The sequence below is a fragment of the Schistocerca cancellata genome, chromosome 1 (genome assembly GCF_023864275.1).
Source record: "Schistocerca cancellata isolate TAMUIC-IGC-003103 chromosome 1, iqSchCanc2.1, whole genome shotgun sequence".
Lineage (NCBI taxonomy): Eukaryota > Metazoa > Arthropoda > Insecta > Orthoptera > Acrididae > Schistocerca > Schistocerca cancellata.
In genome coordinates this window covers 412192371-412211581 of record NC_064626.1, presented here as the reverse complement: position 1 = coordinate 412211581, position 19211 = coordinate 412192371, and the positions used below count along the sequence as shown (strand labels likewise).

At 44.3% G+C, this 19211-nt stretch overlaps 1 protein-coding gene across 1 annotated transcript in view; it reads left to right on the top strand.

Moving 5' to 3' along the window:
- The window catches only part of LOC126175746 (uncharacterized), a 162153-nt gene that overhangs the window by 105629 nt on the left and 37313 nt on the right, over positions 1-19211 (top strand). Inside the window, exon 3 of the mRNA XM_049922706.1 lies at positions 18864-18930. Coding sequence (XP_049778663.1) covers positions 18873-18930 — 58 coding nt within the window. The 5' untranslated portion in view covers positions 18864-18872. The remainder of the gene's footprint in view (positions 1-18863; positions 18931-19211) is intronic.

Genomic DNA, 19211 nt, shown 5'->3' with positions numbered 1-19211 from the left:
CAGAGCCATTTGAACCCTTTCTTCTTTGGATCTTCTCTATCTCCTCCGTCAACCCGACCTGGTACGAATCCCACACTGATGAGCAATACTCAAGTATAGATCGAACGAGTGTTTTGTAAACCACCTCCTTTGTTGATGGACTTCATTTTCTAAGGACTCTCCCAATGAATCTCAACCTGGTACCTGCCTCACCAACAATTAATTTTATATGATCATTCCACTTCAAATTGTTCCGCACGCATACTCCCAGATATTTTACAGAAGTAACTGCTACCAGTGTTTGTTCCGCTATCATATAATCATACAATAAAATATCCTTCTTTCTATGTATTCGCAATACATTACATTTGTCTATGTTAAGGGTCAGTTGCCACTCCCTGCACCAAGTGCCAATCCACTGCAGATCTTCCTGCATTTCGCTACAATTTTCTAATGCTGCAACTTCTCTGTATACTACAGCATCATCCGCGAAAAGCCGCGTGGAACTTCCGACACTATCTACTAGGTCATTTATATATATTGTGAAAAGCAATGGTCCCATAACACTCCCTTGTGGCACGCCAGAGGTTACTTTAACGACTGTAGACGTCTCTCCATTGAGAACAGCATGCTGTGTTCTGTTTGCTAAAAACTCTTCAATCCAGCCACACAGCTGGTCTGATATTCCGTAGCCTCTTACTTTATCAGGCGACAGTGCGGAACTGTATCGAACGTCTTCCGGAAGTCAAGGAAAATGGCATCTGCCTGGGAGCCTGTATCTAAAATTTTCTGGGTCTCATGAAAAAATAGAGCGAGTTGGGTCTCACACGATCGCTGTTTCCGGAATCCGTGTTGATTCCTACAGAGTAGATTCTGGGTTTCCAGAAACGACATGATACGTGAGCAAAAAACATGTTCTAAAATTCTACAACAGATCGACGTCAGAGATATAGTTCTATAGTTTTGCGCATCTGCTCGACGACCCTTCTTGAAGACTGGGACTACTTGTGGTCTTTTCCAGTCATTTGGTTGAGGTATTACATATCATGCATATTGCTTCTTCAACTCCCCCATTTCGCCTTAATCAGGGTACCTCACGGTGTAACCAATGGTTCCTCAAGATCAACTCCACTGAAACCCATGCAATAATTATATGACGAGCCACACGCACGTTCCGCGTCCATGACTTCCACGTTACCGTTTATAACCGTCCCATCCAGCTAATCAACACATTAAAATATTTTGGACTAACCATCGACCAGTAACTAACGTGGAAACCTCACTTACTAACCAACCAACAAAAAGTCCACAGCAGACTAAAGCTACTCTATGCTCCACACCTACAAAACCGTGATCCGACCAGTCCTCTGCTGTGCAAATGCAGCAAGTATCTCCGCCCGACCAAAGTTATGTAAGTCTCCAACTACTCGAACGCCATGCACTCCATCTCGCTTTCCACGTCCGTTTGCCTTCCCCCACCTGGATCCTCCATCATCTCATCAAATTTCAACCCCTCCTCACCCACATCGAAAACCTCCGCATCTACTATACTGTCTGTCGCAAACTAGATTCCAATCACCCCATTGTCTACCCTCAGATCACCAACCCTGGTATGCTGCTGCGCCTTCACAAACACATCCCTCCGTCCCTACACCTACAGATACTCCATAGCCTATCCTACTTCAACCAACACCCTCTCTCAGACAACGAGATCCGCCTCGATATTTATTCCTCGTACCAACCACAACTCTTCCCCACCTATGCCATTCTACATCAGGGTCCTTATCTCCTTTCACTCTCCATCCATCCCAATCGATTTCCTCTTATCACCCTCACCCTATCCACACGACACACTACTCCTCACCGTCTGTCTTTCCCACCGACTGTATTTCCCACTATCCACCTCAACTTCTACCTCTCATCTCCATAGTTTTCCTATCTAACAGACCTCTGTCTCTCTACCACACCTCTGAACTCTACGGCACATACTCTCTCCTCCAGAAAACTTCTCACCCTAGTGCAGGTCCTTCAGATTTTAAGTGAAGGAGCAGTGCTTCGGCGTTTTACATCGGAAGAATTTCACCTTCCTGCGATGTGTTTTTAAAATACATATGTTTCCGTTGTTTAACTATCCATCTTTGATTTTTAATTTAAAAAAAAAAAGCAGCCCGAAATTTAATTAGCATTTCTCACTGTAAATATTTTTAATTCACTTGGCTGAAGCGTGGAGAATTGTACCGCTAGCAGCCCACCCTCCCCCTTATGGAGCAAGGGGGATGAAATAACAAGAAAGAAAAAGAAATCCCCGTTTCGCCGACGCAAATTGCAATCCTCTGCCGCTAGAGGCTACGAACTGCAACGTGTAACACGGCGGCGTGTAAGGTAACTATGCAGTGCTGAGAAACAGCGTACCGTAAACAAGTTTCTAACAGCAAGGAAAGTGCTTCCAACTGAAATGCATGTAAGGATGAAATATGTCTACGCCGATGATTCTGACAGGTGATGGAAGCTGGGTTCATCATTTTGGCTCCGAAAAAAAGAGAGCATCAATGGAGTTCCGCCACAAAGAATCACCAACGTCAAAAATGTTCAAGACCATGCCATCACCAAGCGAAGTCATGTCCACAGTGTGCTGGGTTGTTCAAGGTGGTGTGGTGAATTTGGTCTTTACCTAGAGTCACCACCGTAAAGTCTGCAAGGTACTGTGGGACACTCAAAAGATTGAAAGCACGGATTCGAAGAGTTTGTCCGCACATGAAGCACTCTCTCTTTCAGCATGACAGTACCAGACCACACACGAGCGCTGCGACGTTTTCAACAATCCGCCGCCCTTGATTCACTATCATCGATCATCCTCCAGTACAGTCTCGACTTCGTTCCACCCGATTTTCGTCTGTCTCCAAAACTTAATGAACACCTTCGAGAACTTCACTTTAATACTGAAGAAGCGATACAAGCAAAGGTGATGATGTGGTTCCGTCAACAACGTCCAACTTTCTTCAGTGACGATATTAACAGACTGGTCTCTCGCTGGGAGAAATGTTCGTCGCCGGAGTGACTATGCCGAGAAATAAATATGTAGACATGAAGAATAAAAATTCAGAATGTTAATAACGTTTGTCTTATTTAAAAGGCTTACAGACTTTTCTCATAAAAATTCAGCGACACTTCTTTTAACTAGTATAATCTAATTTCAGTTTCAAAAATGGTTCAAATGGCTCTGAGCACTATGGGACTCAACATCTTAGGTCATAAGTCCCCTAGAACTTAGAACTACTTAAACCTAACTAACCTAAGGACATCACACATACCCATGCCCGAGGCAGGATTCGAACCTGCGACCGTAGCAGCCTCGCGGTTCCGGACTGCAGCGCCAGAACCGCACGGCCACCGCGGCCGGCTAAGTTTATTTACGGAATTTCGCCTCACTTTGTTATTGTACTTTGGTACTAATGTGACTAAAGCGCCCTTTTACACCAACTTCTTAAATCATTTCAAAGTCCCACAACTCATTAAATGTTCAGTCAATATCAGTCAAGACAAACATCGTTTTTTCTACTGTAAATCAATTTTTTAATGTGAATGTATAACAAATTTTTATAATAGCGCGTACTATATTGCCACAAAGAGGAAATTTCATTTCAAACACAACCACTAAGTGTCGTCACCGACATATATTTTCTCTTAGGAATGGTAGTCCAGCAAGGTATATGAGGAGATCCTGTAGAGTTGCTAAAATAGAACATGCATACTGGCAAAATTGAAGCTGTGAACTCTGGTCGCGTTTCCTGCCCGAATAGTTACGAGTAACATTGCCCGTGTAAGGTATAGGTTGGAGTCCTGGTCTGACATGCAGTTTTGATCTATCCGGAAATTTCACTGCAGCATCATCTAACTTGTAGAGTGAAAGATTCATTCTCAAAATTTGACAATTTAAAACTAGTTTACAATAAGGATAGAAATGTATTAATGGAAGCAGATGTCTGCACAATTCGTTTAAACAGGAAGTTATTCACCTGTATTACCTGTTTACCTGTTTTGTTAAAATATCATTATGCATAATGAATTAAGTGACCATACACTGAGAAATACCAAAAATGTTCTGAATTCAAGTGAAAAAAAAGAAAACACGTGGAGAGAGAGAGAGAGAGAGAGAGAGAGAAAACAAAGGATCTGGAAGTAGAAATAAATCACGTGATCTCGTGTGAATAGAGTGAGATGGAAACAAATAACAGATTATGTCGTGTCAGTAAAATTACATTTTCTTATTATCAATGCTAAGTGTACAATCCTAAGTTACTGCCGCTGTTATACGCGATCCATTGTAATTTTAAGGAGTAGTAGTACGGCACTGGAATCTGTCTGAGATCAAGTTGTGTGTATACGAGGATTTGTTCTTCATCTTTCGTATTATTTTTTTCTAAATTCTTTTTTTATTTCATGGACCCAACATATTTTTGACCTCTTATCCCATAAATTTTTGTCTTACATTCGGTATACAGGGTGTTACAAAAAGGTACGGCCAAACTTTCAGGAAACATTCCTCACACACAAATAAAGAAAAGATGTTATGTGGACAAGTGTCTGGAAACGCTTAATTTCCATGTTAGAGCTCATTTTAGTTTCGTCAGTATGTACTGTACTTCCTCGATTCACCACCAGTTGGCCCAACTGAAGGAGGTAATGTTGACTTCGGTGCTTGTGTTGACATGCGACTCATTGCTCTACAGTATTAGCATCAAGCACATCAGTACGTAGCATCAACAGGTTAGTGTTCATCACGAACGTGGTTTTGCAGTCAGTGCAATGTTTACAAATGCGGAGTTGGCAGATGCCTATTTGATGTATGGATTAGCACGGGGCAATAGCCGTGGCGTGGTACGTTTGTATCGAGACAGATTTCCAGAACGAAGGTGTCCCGACAGGAAGACGTTCGAAGCAATTGATCGACGTCTTAGGGAGCACGGAACATTCCAGCCTATGACTCGCGACTGGGGAAGACCTACAACGACGAGGACACCTGCAATGGACGAGGCAATTCTTCGTGCAGTTGACGATAACCCTAATGTCAGCGTCAGCGAAGTTGCTGCGGTACAAGGTAACGTTGACCACGTCACTGTATGGAGAGTGCTACGGGAGAACCAGTTGTTTCCGTACCATGTACAGCGTGTGCAGGCACTATCAGCAGCTGATTGGCCTCCACGGGTACACTTCTGCGAATGGTTCATCCAACAATGTGTCAATCCTCATTTCAGTGCAAATGTTCTCTTTACGGATGAGGCTTCATTCCAACGTGATCAAATTGTAAATTTTCACAATCAACATCTGTGGGCTGGGAGAATCCGCACACAATTGTGCAATCACGTCATCAACACAGATTTTCTGTGAACGTTTGGGCAGGCATTTTTGGTGATGTCTTGATTGGGCCCCATGTTCTTCCACCTACGCTCAGTGGAGCACGTTATCATGATTTCATACGGGATACTCTACCTGTGCTGCTAGCACATGTGCTTTTACAAGTACGACACAACATGTGGTTCACGCACGATAGAGCTCCTGCACATTTCAGTCGAAGTGTTCGTACGCTTATCAACAACAGATTCGGTGACCGATGGATTGGTAAAGGTGGACCAATTAATTACATGGCCTCCACGCTCTCCTGACCTCAACCCTCTTGACTTTCATTTATGGTGGCATTTGAAAGCTCTTGTCTACGCAACCCCGGTACCAAATGTAGAGACTTTTCGTGCTCGTATTGTGGACGGCTGTGATACAATACGCCATTCTCCAGGGCTGCATCAGCGCATCAGGGATTCCATGCGACGGAGGGTGGATGCATGTATCCTCGCTAACGGAGGACATTTTGAACATTTCCTGTAACAAAGTGTTTGAAGTCACGCTGGTACGTTCTGTTGCTGTGTGTTTCCATTCCATGATTAATGTGATTTAAAGAGAGTTAATAAAATGAGCTCTAACATGGAACTAAGCGTTTCCGGACACATGTCCACATAACATATTTTCTTTCTCTGTGTGTGAGGAATGTTTCCTGAAAGTTTGGCCGTACCTTTTTGTAACACCCTGTATATGTCCATAAAATACGTCTTCTTTTTCTCATTACTGCTGACATGTTTTCCATATTTCGATAAATTTCATCGTTACCATGTAATTTTTAACCTTCCATACTTTTTCATGGGGTTAATATTTTCCTAATGCTTCACCTGTCTAGTATTTGTAATTTATCTAAATTATGGTTTAATGCTAGACATCCGCTTGCATACAGACATTCTAGTTTCACTACTGTACTGTAATGCCTTATTTTTGCACTTCTAGACTGGTATTTATAGTTCTAAAAGTCTTTGCTTTTATCTCATGGCCTTCTCATTTTCTGTATCCTTTCCTCTATAACGGCTTTTACCGAAACATTTTCTTGGAATACCTCCTAAGATATTTAAATGTTTTAATCTTTTCAATTTGTCCAATATCTGTTTTCATAAATTACGGTGCATTTTTAATAATTGTAAAAAATTTTGTTTTCTCTGCAGAAATTCTTTAACCGGTCCTATTGGCTATCGTAAAGTCATCTGCAAATGCAGGGCAGTTTATTTCAATATTTTTGTTTCCTCTTCCCATCTTTATAAGTAAAATCTTATATTCATTCAGTTTTTCATTCCAAATTCTTACTGTTTTTATAGAACACAATTAAAAAAGAATTGGGCAGATCATCATCTTGCCGTACATCTACGTTTATTTCGAATGACAAAGATATTTCTCCCAAAAATTTCACTTCAGATACTGTGTCTGTAACTCTTTCACGAATTAGATTTGATAATGTAAACTTTACACCAAATTCTAGGATGATTTTATCTACAGTCTGTCTTTCAACGGAATCAAAGGCCTTTTTGAGATCAACAAATATTACTACAGTTTCTATTGAATTCAGTAATCTGTGTCGAATGGTTCACTTCTGATCAAACATTTGTTCAAAGCATGACCTGCCTTTCCTAAAACCCTCTTAATATTCACCTAAATAACGTTATTTGCTGTTTCGTCTCTGTTACTAAGATTTTCGAAAATATTTAATATGTAACTTGTAGTAAATGAATTCTTCTGTAGTTTTTAACGTCTTGTTTATTGCCTTTCTTACATTATTATTATTATTAATACTATTATTATATAGTGAAGAGGATCTAGTGGTTTGGCAGGAGTCCCCACCCTTTATTTTGATAAATAACTTTGTTCAATTTTTGTTCTGGAATTCGGACGCCGGAACTGTGATTTTAATGAGTAGCTATATGGTACTTAGATAATTATTTGTCATTTTACCGACAGTGAAAGGATAAATTATAATATGCAAATTTCGCATCTTAATTCTGTGTACTTTTTGCCTTCACTCGCTGAGACTAGAAAAGGGTCGCGGGAACGTCCGCAGTGTTCGTCCGCAAAACCTTTTTTTCCCCGCCCTGGCTCGCGGAGTGTTAAAGGCACAGTGGGAAGCGTGCGAGAGTCGGGTTCAAGTTCTGCAGCGCCATGTAGTGGGCAACGTGCCAGCCAACTGAGCGACCGTGTGTAGTGAGACTAGATACTTCTGCGTACCGCACTACCACGTGAGATATGGGCTACCTCTGTGCGTTCTTACATTTCCTGGAAAACAAGACTAATGTTATACTGTGCGCGTCGCTGCGAAGGTAATTATTTCACTAAGATATTGTTTTCATCCCTAGGATATCATGCTTAAACCTTTATCTTCCCTGAAAGCTCTCAGAACGATTTATAGAAAAACAGTGATTAGCACCAATTTTTGAATTTTTGAAAGGTATACGAGGGTCGGCACTTCAATAGTGGCAACTATTTATTAACAGCTCGTACAAAATAGATACGTGTTTCAAAGTTTTACTGACCTTCAGAGTAGTCACCAGCATTGTGTATAACACGTTGCCAGCAATGTGGAAGTCGTAGGATACTCTTAGCAGTGCCAGTTGTGTTGACAGTTCGAGCGGCGCCGTCTATTGCCCGACGAATTTGTAGCAGTTCTGAAGCGAATGCCGTGAAGTGTTTCCTTCAGTTTAGAAATCGAGTTGAACTCACGAGGGCTTATGTAAGGGGGAGTGCAGTAGGTGGTATAGCACTTAGCAGCCCCATCCGTCAAACAAATCAGTAACAGCTTGCACTGTACATGCTTGAGCACTGTCCTGCAAAATGATGGTCAGGTCCTGCAGAAAGTGTCATCACTTCTGTCTCTAAGCTGCTCGTAGGTTGTGTTCCAAAAATGAACAGCATAGAGACAGAAGTGATGACACTTTCTGCAGGAGCTGACTAGGAAAAACGTATTGAGTATGGAAGGATTCCAAGGTAGAAGAGTAAAGAAAATAGGTCTGATGTGGTCAGAGACAAGAAGAAAAAACATAGCGAACAGATGAAAGACAAGAAAAGAAAAAACAGCGAATAAGGAATTCAGATTGGATCGTGGTCCTAAGTTGGCGCATCCACGAAGAAAAAAAAAGTAAATAAAAAGAAATATATGCCACTAAGATGTGGAGCACAGTAGCTCATACTGGTGGCCCTTCATGAGACGTATTCATTTGAACAGATGTATGCATAAATTCGTCATTCTAAATGTGTGGTGGAATAGTGAGGCAACTACAGTCATTTAGCAATTATACGACAGTATTTCAGTCGTGTAGTGTGAACCTTATGCCAACAGTTGGATTTATACACTTATGAGAAGATACAAAACGTTGAACGGTGGACAGAGGTACATTTAACTTCAATATTCCGCCCATGACGGTAACAACGGCAGTGTTTTTAATATAATTTTTATTCTGTGAGTAGAACAGGCTGCTCGGATAGTCGCCCACCATATAGTCAGGGAGTTTTCTGCGAGGCGGTAGTGGGGCACAGGGAATCGAAATTGGGAATATTTGGAAGGGGATTTCCAGTTCTAGTATTTGCCTTCAACCAAAGGAAACTTCCCTAAAATCTTGGTCAGAAGCGAGTGATGGGAACTATTAATCATGCGATAGTACATCGCACACACAAATTCATATCTTGGTGTGTGCGGAAATGTATTTATCTGTGTATATATAGTCTATTATCCACTCGACAAGTGCAGTACTCCTACGCCGCTCCTTTCTCAAAAAGTTTCTGTTTTTCATCTTTAATTCCCAGTTCGTGAGAGCAGAGCGGACTGTTGTAGGACTTGGTCCTTTCAGCCAGATATCCAAGCAGGTTGATAGCGGGGCCGAGGGAATCGCAATCGGGAATGTTTGGGATGGGATGGGATGTACAATCCCGGCATTAGCCAGGTGACCAAGACAAACCTCCCGAAGACTTTGGTCGGAACTGAGGGCCAGGAACCATTTTAATTTATTTCTTGGTCAAAGCTGTCCACTGTACCAGACGAATATTAAAACTTTGATATACACAGGTCGCACTAATATTTCTTCCTCGCAATATAACAGCGAAAAACATTCGAAAGCAGCTAGCAAAAGTAATGAGATGGGAGCCACAAGAGGAGGAGGTTAAAGGCGACAGAGGAGGGGATTGCTGTTTGAAGAGAGATGCTGAAGATGTTACAGAATACGTTTGTTAATCCGCGCGCCACACCAGGAGACGGAAATAGTCAATATTTCTTACGCATACGTTAAATTAGGAACTATGTATCATGTCTGAAAGATAAATCTCAATAACTTCTCCCATTATTCCTTATAACTCGTAATGGAAATACGTTCGGTCTTTGAAACGTTTCTCTGGCAAGGCGTATTTGAAAGGAATAGGCTATTTTTCATCAGAGAGCCCCTTTTAAGGATACATTACGTGACTGTGACATGGAGAAACAATATTTCTGCTCAAAGCGAGCATCTATACACGCAACTAAAGTAAAAGACCGAAAAGTCAGCAAACACGCGAGCGTCTCATTTACAAGCGCTAAGTAGCACAAACGCGATATTATTGCTGATTATAACGCTTTATTAAAATTGAATCTCAAGTCCATTACGTCTCTTTCCCGGATAGAATATTCAAATCAAACGCTTCCTTTGTGCTGAGATGCAGTACGTTAAAAAACGCGATCCTTGAGACGGCCGACGTGTCCACGAAAGCTGTAACCGAGAATGACGTGGGCGGACAAATTATGAGGGCGCGAGGTCATTAGGAGAGGTAATGGGGTCTCGGCGAAACAATAGCGAATTATGAGGCGCACCACCCACGCAGAGCGGTCAGCCGCCGTGGCGCCGATAATAAAAGGCCGTCGGCATTCTCCGCGCACAGAGAGGCATCTCGATACCCGCTGCCGCCGACAGCAGCTCGTCGGAGATTTTCCACGGTCGGCACCTCGCTTGAATGCTGCGGACTGTCCATTGCACCGTTCCGCAGCAGACCCACGGTGATAGTTATCAGACATTTGGTTCTCTCGCTAGGGGAACACGCTATTGTTACAGAAGTACCGTAAATCATAAGCTGTATTCGTGCCATCTCTGCTGGTCATCGGATGGAATGGTTTTCTCCTGAAGAACCTTCAATTTTTTTTCCGACGCGTATTATACGGTGAGTCTTCTACGAAACAGTTCCATGGCATGACCACAAGCCTTTCCGCAGCGTCAGCAAATGCGTTCGTTACTGCAAACGCAGTGGCTATTCTCCCCACGGTGTCCTGCTCTTTACAGTCAACATAACTAGGGACAGGAAAATTTCGCGATAACGCAAAATATAACGTGAAATCGGCAATTTTTAACGGCATAACTCGAATTCTATGGTTTTTACGAAATGACACATAATTTGGCACCTTCTTCAAGTGAAAAAATGTAAATTTGAGGGCAGCAGTTTACAAAATGATTGTGATGTAGATTTATTTTTCAACATTGAGTTCGCCTATAACCATAAAATGGCAATCCCTTTCCCGTGTAATCAGCTTACGCCCTAGATGTGACAAACGAAAGTTGCTTCTCCCAAGGAACACCATTCTGGTAACAGTTTTATTCGCCGAAGTCACATTTTCGGAATCTAATGGAAAACAAATCGTGCAAAAATGACGCGTTCTTGAGATATCTTTAATACGGATCCTGAATTAAACTACATATTTTCGTAGTTCTCAAATACAAATGCGAAAACCACCAAATATGGCGCTTCAGCGTTGCAAGCACGTAAGTAATTCCGCACAAATCTCCTTAGAACGAAGATGCAATACCATAGGGCCTCCTTGGTTTGCTTCTAACAATTAATCACAAAAAAATGGTTCAAATAGCTCTGAGCACTATGGGACTTAACTTAGGTCATCAGTCCCCTAGAACTTAGACCTACTTAAACCTAACTAACCTAAGGACATCACACACATCCATGCCCGAGGCAGGATTCGAACCTGCGACCCTATCAGTCCCGCGGTTCCGGACTGCAGTGCCTAGAACCGCACGGCCACCGCGGCCGGCTAAATTAATCACACAACACGATAAGTCACTTAAAGAAAAAGAGCTGATAGATACTACATATTTTCATATCTAACGTAACACTGGAAAACAATGAATAAGACAAAAATAAAGATCACACAGTACTTGAAAAATAAACCGTCAGGAAATAACAATGAAATTGGTAAAAAAGCACCGAAACTGACTATAGAATAAAACGACTTTTTTCTTCTTCCTAGCTACAGCATGTCTCTTCTTCCATGGAAGTGCGCAGACAGGCATATTAACCAGCCCTCACTATCGTTAAGTTGCTGACAACTTGGTTTCCCTTCTCTAGAGTTCCTACGTTAAGAATTATACTGTGTTGCTCCGATAGCAACAGCGCAGGGCACTCCTCTCCCTTTCTACTGCTACTGTTGTTATCACCTCGCGCCTGCCTCCCTGCACCGGAGGAAACTGTCGTCATCTTAATTTACGTAGCAAGACGAAGGGAAGCGGTGTGGTATAGTTCGTTATCGACAGGCTGGACCCAGTGTACTTCATTAAATTCCGATCATCTTTGCACTACGTAAAACAATGAAGCGAATGAATACAAGATTAAGCAATCAACGTGGAACTGGACACTTGCACTTTGTAGGGATGGAAGCTATCACTCACCATTTTATTTTACCTTATTACTTGCCTACAGCATTTTTTAGATACTTCTTAACATAATCAAAATATCCACGGGTGTACTGCCGGTCTACAGTGTCCAACGGTCACAATATTTCGGCGATCATACGTGTCGCCATCATCAGGTGAACTGACGGACTGAGCTCCTGTGAACGTGCCGGCACGGAGATCCGTACGCTATGGCTGCTCAGGGGGACTGGGTTCGCTCGCGGCGGCGGCCGATTTAAATACCCTCCGCCCGCGGCGCACTCCCTCCGCCGTCCGCGCCCCGCGCCACGGTCGCGCGGTGGAACAGATTGCGACGGCGTCTGAGATGACGTCGGTGTGATGGCTCTGTCCGCTGTGGTCATCGCAACTATATGTTTGCTCGATTTACTCTTGATTAACCCAATCGCTGGTTCCCAAGCTTTGCTAAGATTATAGCCACAGTCACGGTTTATTGGTGCGAATTTCGATGGCCTCTCTAACAACGCTGTCCCAGTATCTCGACGTCTGTACCAGAATCCTCGTGCGTTCATACTCCATAGCGTGATTTTCCGACAAACAATGTTCAGCGACCGCCGACTTGCTCGGATACATCAGTCGAGTGTGCCTCTGGTGTTCACGGCATCGATCCTCGACGGTACGCATCGTCTGACCAATATACGACTTGCCTCATTGACACGGAATCTGGTACACGCCGGACTTCCTCAAACCGAGGTCATCTTTGGCGTTCCCCACCAGCGCACGAGTTTTATTCGGAGGACAAAACACAGTTCCGACCCGGTGTTTCTTCAAAATGCGGCCGATTTTCCCTGAGAGTGCGCCTGTATATGGAATAAATGCAGTGCCTATCGCCTCCCTCGTGATTTCATCCACCTCCACAGGTTGTGCTGTAGTGGTTGGGCGGAGAGCACGTTGAATCTGCCACTCTGAGTACCCATTTTTTCGAAATACATTTCTCAGATGTTCCAATTCCTGGGGTAGACTCTGCGTCAGAGATAGTGCGCGTCCTATGTGTACCCCATTCCTCTGCGAAGGGTGGTGGCAGCTGTCTGCGTGCAAATACAGATCAGTGTGCGTTGTCTTCCGATACACCCCATGACCTAGGGTACCGTCAGCCCTTCTCTTGACCAAGACGTCAAGGAAAGGTAATTTACCCTCCATTTCAGTCTCCATGGTGAATTTAACGTTGGGGTGTATGGAGTTTAGATGTGTAAGGAAGACAAGGAGTTTATCCATACCATGTGGCCAGATGACGAACGTGTCGTCCACGTAACGGAAAAAGCAAGTGGGTTTCCACTCGGATGACGCCAGGGCTTCCTCCTCGAAGTTCTCCATGTACAAATTCGCTACCACCGACGAGAGTGGGCTACCCATGGCGACTCCCTCCGTTTGTTCGTAGAATTCTCCATTAAAATACACACACACAGGGAACCAGCGGAAAAATGCTCCACCGGAGCACGAAAAGGGCGAATACGCTCCTCAAAAAGATCCTGACCGAAAAGTGGGGTACCAGCTGCCTCATCCTACCTTTCAACAGCTTGAAAAATTTTGGCTTGCGAACATATTCGTCCTTTTTTATGTTGAGAAAGAAGGAGACATTGGTAGTGGGAAAGAGACGGAAAAGTAGTAAATACTGGAAGACTGAACACGACTTTTGTAGTATAGAAAAAGGGGAGACAATGGCAGTATGAGAGTACGAGAGAAACACAGTGGCGGTGAACATAGCTGACAATGACAGAACAGTGCTAGGAAAAGAGTGAAGAGGTCAGTGCCAGTGGGAGACGAATAAAGGGAAGGAAGAAGTGAAAGTGGGTGAGAGCCAGAATAATGAGAGACAGAGTTGGTGACAATGACAACGAGGAAGCGATAGTGACAGTGAAAAAGAGACAGCAGGGAGGGAAAGTAATGGATGGCGTAGTTGCAGTAAGAGAGAGCAAGGGGGAGACAGTGACAGTGAGACAATAGTAGTCGGACAGAGCGAAGAGGAGCCAGGAGAGAAAGGAAAGGAGACAGTGACGCACAAACACAAAGAGATAATAATGGTAAGTTGGGTGAATGAGTGAGTGACAATGGGCAAGTGGAAGCAGATGGTTATGAGAGTCTTACAGCGCTGGACTAGTAGATGTGAGAGAGTTACAATTAGCAGCGCTTGTAGGAGTTAGAGGGGAGCTGAATGTCACAAAGGGCGCGAATATGTTCGCATGCCAAAATTTTTGGGAAAACTTTGAAGGTGCTGAAGAATGTAGAACGAGGCAGCTGGTAGACCACTTTTCAGTCAGAGACTTTAAAACAGGAGAATATTCGCCCTTTTTTTGCTCCAGTAGGATCATTTTTCCACCGGTGTTGGTGGTACCCATTTGCGACAGCCCATCAGAATCCTAAATGGCTCGGAGCTAGGTTCACCCCTAGCGATCGATTCCGTGACCAGGGATAGCTGTTGGTAATATTGACGCAGAAGATGGAAGATAGTGAGGATGCGAAGCTGTCATAAGGACGTGGGCACAGGGAGGGAGAGGGTTGGGAGCGTGATCGATACGGCGGCAGGTGACCCGCGCGGCGCCGGCCCGCGGCCGCCAGCCATCGATTCCGGCGGCGGCGCGGTGCGCATCGCCTCGCCTCGCCTCGCCTCGCCGTGGTCACTCCGCGCCGCGGATCGGCTGCCACGCGCCGCGCCGACCGGCGCGTCCTCCGCCGCCGAAGGACGCCGGCGCCGCACGAAGGCTCATCCGGCTCACCTCCGTGCACCTTCAGCCGCACACGTAACGCTGCATACGACGAGTCCGAGCTTTGGATGTCTTTCCTTTTCTTTTCACAATCGCATCACCCCCCCCCCCCTCCATGAACCATGCAGCTTTACTGTATGGTTAAGATCACATAACTAATGAGGAGGTATTGAACTGAATTGAATTGAATTGGGGAGAAGAGGAGTTTGTGTCACAACTTGACTAGAAGAAGGGATCGGTTGCTAGACATGTTCTGAGGCATCAAGGGATCACCAATTTAGTACTGGAGGGCAGCGTGGAGGGTAAAAATCGTAGAGGGAGACCAAGAGATGAATACACTACGCAGATTCAGAAGGATGTAGGGTGCAGTAGGTACTGGGAGATGAAGAAGCTTGCACAGGATAGAGTAGCATGGAGAGCTGCATCAAGCCAGTCTCAGCACTGAAGACCACAACAACAACAACAACAATCGCATCATTTTGACTATCTGATACTGTCGGAAGTTCCATGCGGCTTTTCGCGGATGATGCTGTAGTATACAGAGAAGTTGCAGCATTAGAAAATTGCAGCGAAATGCAGGAAGATCTGCAGCGGATATGCACTTGGTGCAGGGAGTGGCAACTGACCCTTAACATAGACAAATGTAATTTATTGCGAAAACATAGAAAGAAGGATCCTTTATTGTATGATTACATGATAGCGGAACAAACACTGGTAGCAGTTACTTCTGTAAAATATCTGGGAGTATGCGTGCGGAACGATTTGAAGTGGAATGATCACATATAATTAATTGTTGGTAAGGCGGGTACCAGGTTGAGATTCATTGGGAAAGTCCTTAGAAAATGTAGTCCATCAACAAAGGAGGTGGTTTACAAAACACTCGTTCGATCTATACTTGAGTATTGCTCATCAATGTGGGATCCGTACCAGGTCGGGTTGACAGAGAAGATCCAAAGAAGAGCGGCGCGTTTCGTCACAGGGTTATTTGGTAAGCGTGATAGCGTTACGGAGATGTTTAGCATACTCCAGTGGCAGACTCTGCAAGAGAGGCGCTCTGCATCGGGGTGTAGCTTGCTGTCCAGGTTTCGAGAGGGTGCGTTTCTGGATGAGGTATCGAATATATTGATTCCCCCTACTTATACCTCCCGCGGAGACCACGAATGTAAACTTAGAGAGATCCGAGCGCGCACGGAGGCTTTCCGGCAGTCGTTCTTCCCGCGAACCATACGCGAGTGGAACAGGAAAGGGAGGTAATGACAGTGGCACGTAAAGTGCCTTCCGCCACACACCGTTGGGTGGCTAGCGGAGCATAAATATAGATGTAGATGTAGTTTCTCGACAACAGCCGTTTGCAACACGCAGCAGCTAAACGCGATGGAAGCGACTGTCAGATGGGGTTAGGTCTTCGTGGGCACCTTGAGCCCTGCTGTGTGCAGCGCTTGTCTCATTATTTAAAGGGTGGTGAACGACATGTTGGTGCTCCGGCAGGCTGTTATCGCGCAATTTGCGGACGACACTGCGTTGTTAATGAGCAGTCGACAATTACCGCTGCAATATGGCGCCTATAGAGGAGACTGAACATCGCAGAAAATGAGGAACGGTAGATCGTACAAAACGTGATGCGGAGAAGACTATACTACTTGCACCCATTCGTCGCCAGCTCTCATATGTCTTTTAGCAGAAAGGCGGTACCAAGCAACGGTCCTGCACTCCACGTTACATGGCTGCTGTTCCTCTGGTGCCACAAGCAACACAAAAATTAAAAAGATACAGGTGTTGCAAAATCTCTGTCTTCGGATCATTCTCAAAGGCCCTCAATAAGCACGAACGAGGGACCTTCATCAAGAAATGGACATCGAACCCATCAAGGACATCATCAGGAAGACAATGCGTACGCTCCTGGACACCATCGAAGACCTCTGGCCGACCACCCGCCATCTGGACTACGTTGGATCTGTTGCCCCACAACATTGTCTCCGAATCTGGGTGCAACACGCCATCATCTAAACTCCTCAGAAGCAACAAAAACGTGTAGAAACCACCATCATGGAAGGGCTCATGGACCCTGAACACGAAGTTCTTACGAGTAAATAAAGAGAACAGTACCCATTTACTTCTTCATCCAGGATGTCCAGCCACAACAATTCTCTTACAACAGACAATAAAAAGAAAATTTAAAAGATGGGTGCCGCTGACACTACGATCGAAGTGTCTCATTGGTACGCAACTAGGATACGAATGGGAACTAAAGTCCAGGGACGTATTTTAAAATCCCGCTCGTGAGTTTCCACCAATATGCGGCGGGTTCGGTGAACTGCTGCACTAGACGCCATTTCCATTCTCTCCTCGTTATTTGGATGGTGAGTTTCTCCGCTGCAGCACCCTGGCTGATACTGACGCAGCATTGTTGCAACGCCCTTCACATTTAACCATCACCTCTGGCACCAGTGACATTATAGATGCGATCTTCCACAACACATCGCTTTCTTTACCGAGATATCTGCGAACGAAATGCGTTTAGACAGCTTGAGAGTCTTCTTTGCTCCTTCTTCACATGTACGTCATGCGACACGCGTCTAATGGGTATCACATTTGGGAGTTGCGCATTTTAAAGTGATTCGATAATTAGTTTAAAGCGAATGAGAACAACTGGTACCCTAAGACGGAGGAAATAATATTTCTTTAGCACCAGGTGATAGCTGATATATGCTAGCCATTCTCCTCTTACAGTTTTCTTCCCGCTATCAGGTCATCGGTCTCATCGGATTAGGGAAGGACGGGGAAGGAAGTCGGCCGTGCCCTTTCAAAGGAACCATCCCGGCATTTGCCTGGAGCGATTTAGAGAAATCACGGAAAACCTAAATCAGGATGGCCGGACGCGGGATTGACAATGTGTTCATTATCAAATTACTTAAAGTGAAATACAGGGAAATGTTACCTCATCTGGTTTTCATGTATTTATACGTCCAATAAAAGCGTGTAAAAACTACTCATTCTGTTTTCAGTGGCAAGAAACGTCATGAACAAAACACACAAAATCGCATTGGACCCGTCAACTAGCAAGGCAATCATCATTTGACATCGCCGTAAAAAATGTATTTAAAGAATATGTCCGCAACTTACTAATATTTCCACAGCCGGCCGGAGCGGCCGTGCGGTTCTAGGCGCTACAGTCTGGAACCGAGCGACTGCTACGGTCGCAGGTTCGAATCCTGCCTCGGGCATGGATGTGTGTGATGTCCTTAGGTTAGTTAGGTTTAATTAGTTCTAAGTTCTAGACGACTGATGACCTCAGAAGTTAAGTCGCATAGTGCTCAGAGCCATTTGAGCCAATATTTCCACAGTTTCGTCTTCTTCTTTTCTACGTTTTACAGTCAACTTTTCAGACTGTGCAAAAGCTACAAAAATTGTCGGATAATTTTTCCATTCTCTTTATAAGATCCCCATCACTCTCCTTTTTGCCGAGCACATGTTATTCGCCGCTTTGTTTCGTAAACATGTAGAGATTTGACGTACATATGCAGACCGAAGCGACGAATGGAAATTTGTTCCAAGGTCGGGATTTGAACCCACGTCTCCTGCTCACCAAACAGATGTGCTAAGAACTACGGGCACCCTGGCACAGTGGCTCTGCATAACTGCACAGACTATCCTAGCACGCCCCTCTCTCCTCAATTCAAAATGCCGTTGAGCTGAGAGACATGCTAAGGTAATCACTGTACCAGGGTGGCTTTACCTAGTGAGCAGCAGACCACGGCTCGAATCCCGGCCTTGGCACAAATTTTCATTCGTCGCTTTAGTATGTGTGTATACATCCTAGATGTTTTAGACTTGAAAAGTCTCTGGAACAATGAAGTTTCGTTTGATTTAGAAATTTGACTATATAATTCGGAGAACTTCTTTGTTTAGCAAGCTGCAATAATGTAGTGTTAGCGTGTTAAATAATTTAGTATTAGCGATTTCATAATACTGTACACCAATTTACGCAGGCGTAGCACTCGGCACCGGTCACGCCTTGCCGCTGCCCTCCTAGCCAGAGGGCATGAGTTCGTGCGCAGGAGCAGACAGATTGCAGTGATTCAAGCTACACCTTCCTCTCTTGTTGCAGGTGTCAGGAATGGCGCCACTAAAGCTTCTGGCGTCCGTACTCGCCGCTGTCACTCTCGCCGCATCAGGTAAATAGCCTCTCGTGATAAACACGCTGACACTATCAAATATCAGTATCTCGTGCATTAAGACGCAGAGAAACGAAATATTTAAGATATTTTTAAAAATTTAAGGTACGTTACAAAACTTTATTCTAGGTTCAAAATATGTCACGCAGAACTGAAAACTGCATTAGGCATCAGATTTCAAAAATTACATGAGACCAATGCCGTCCACTTTGTCACATGCATTAACTAAGTCGTTCCTGCAGGTTTTGCAAGATGGGCACTGTGTCATCTAGGACGTAGGC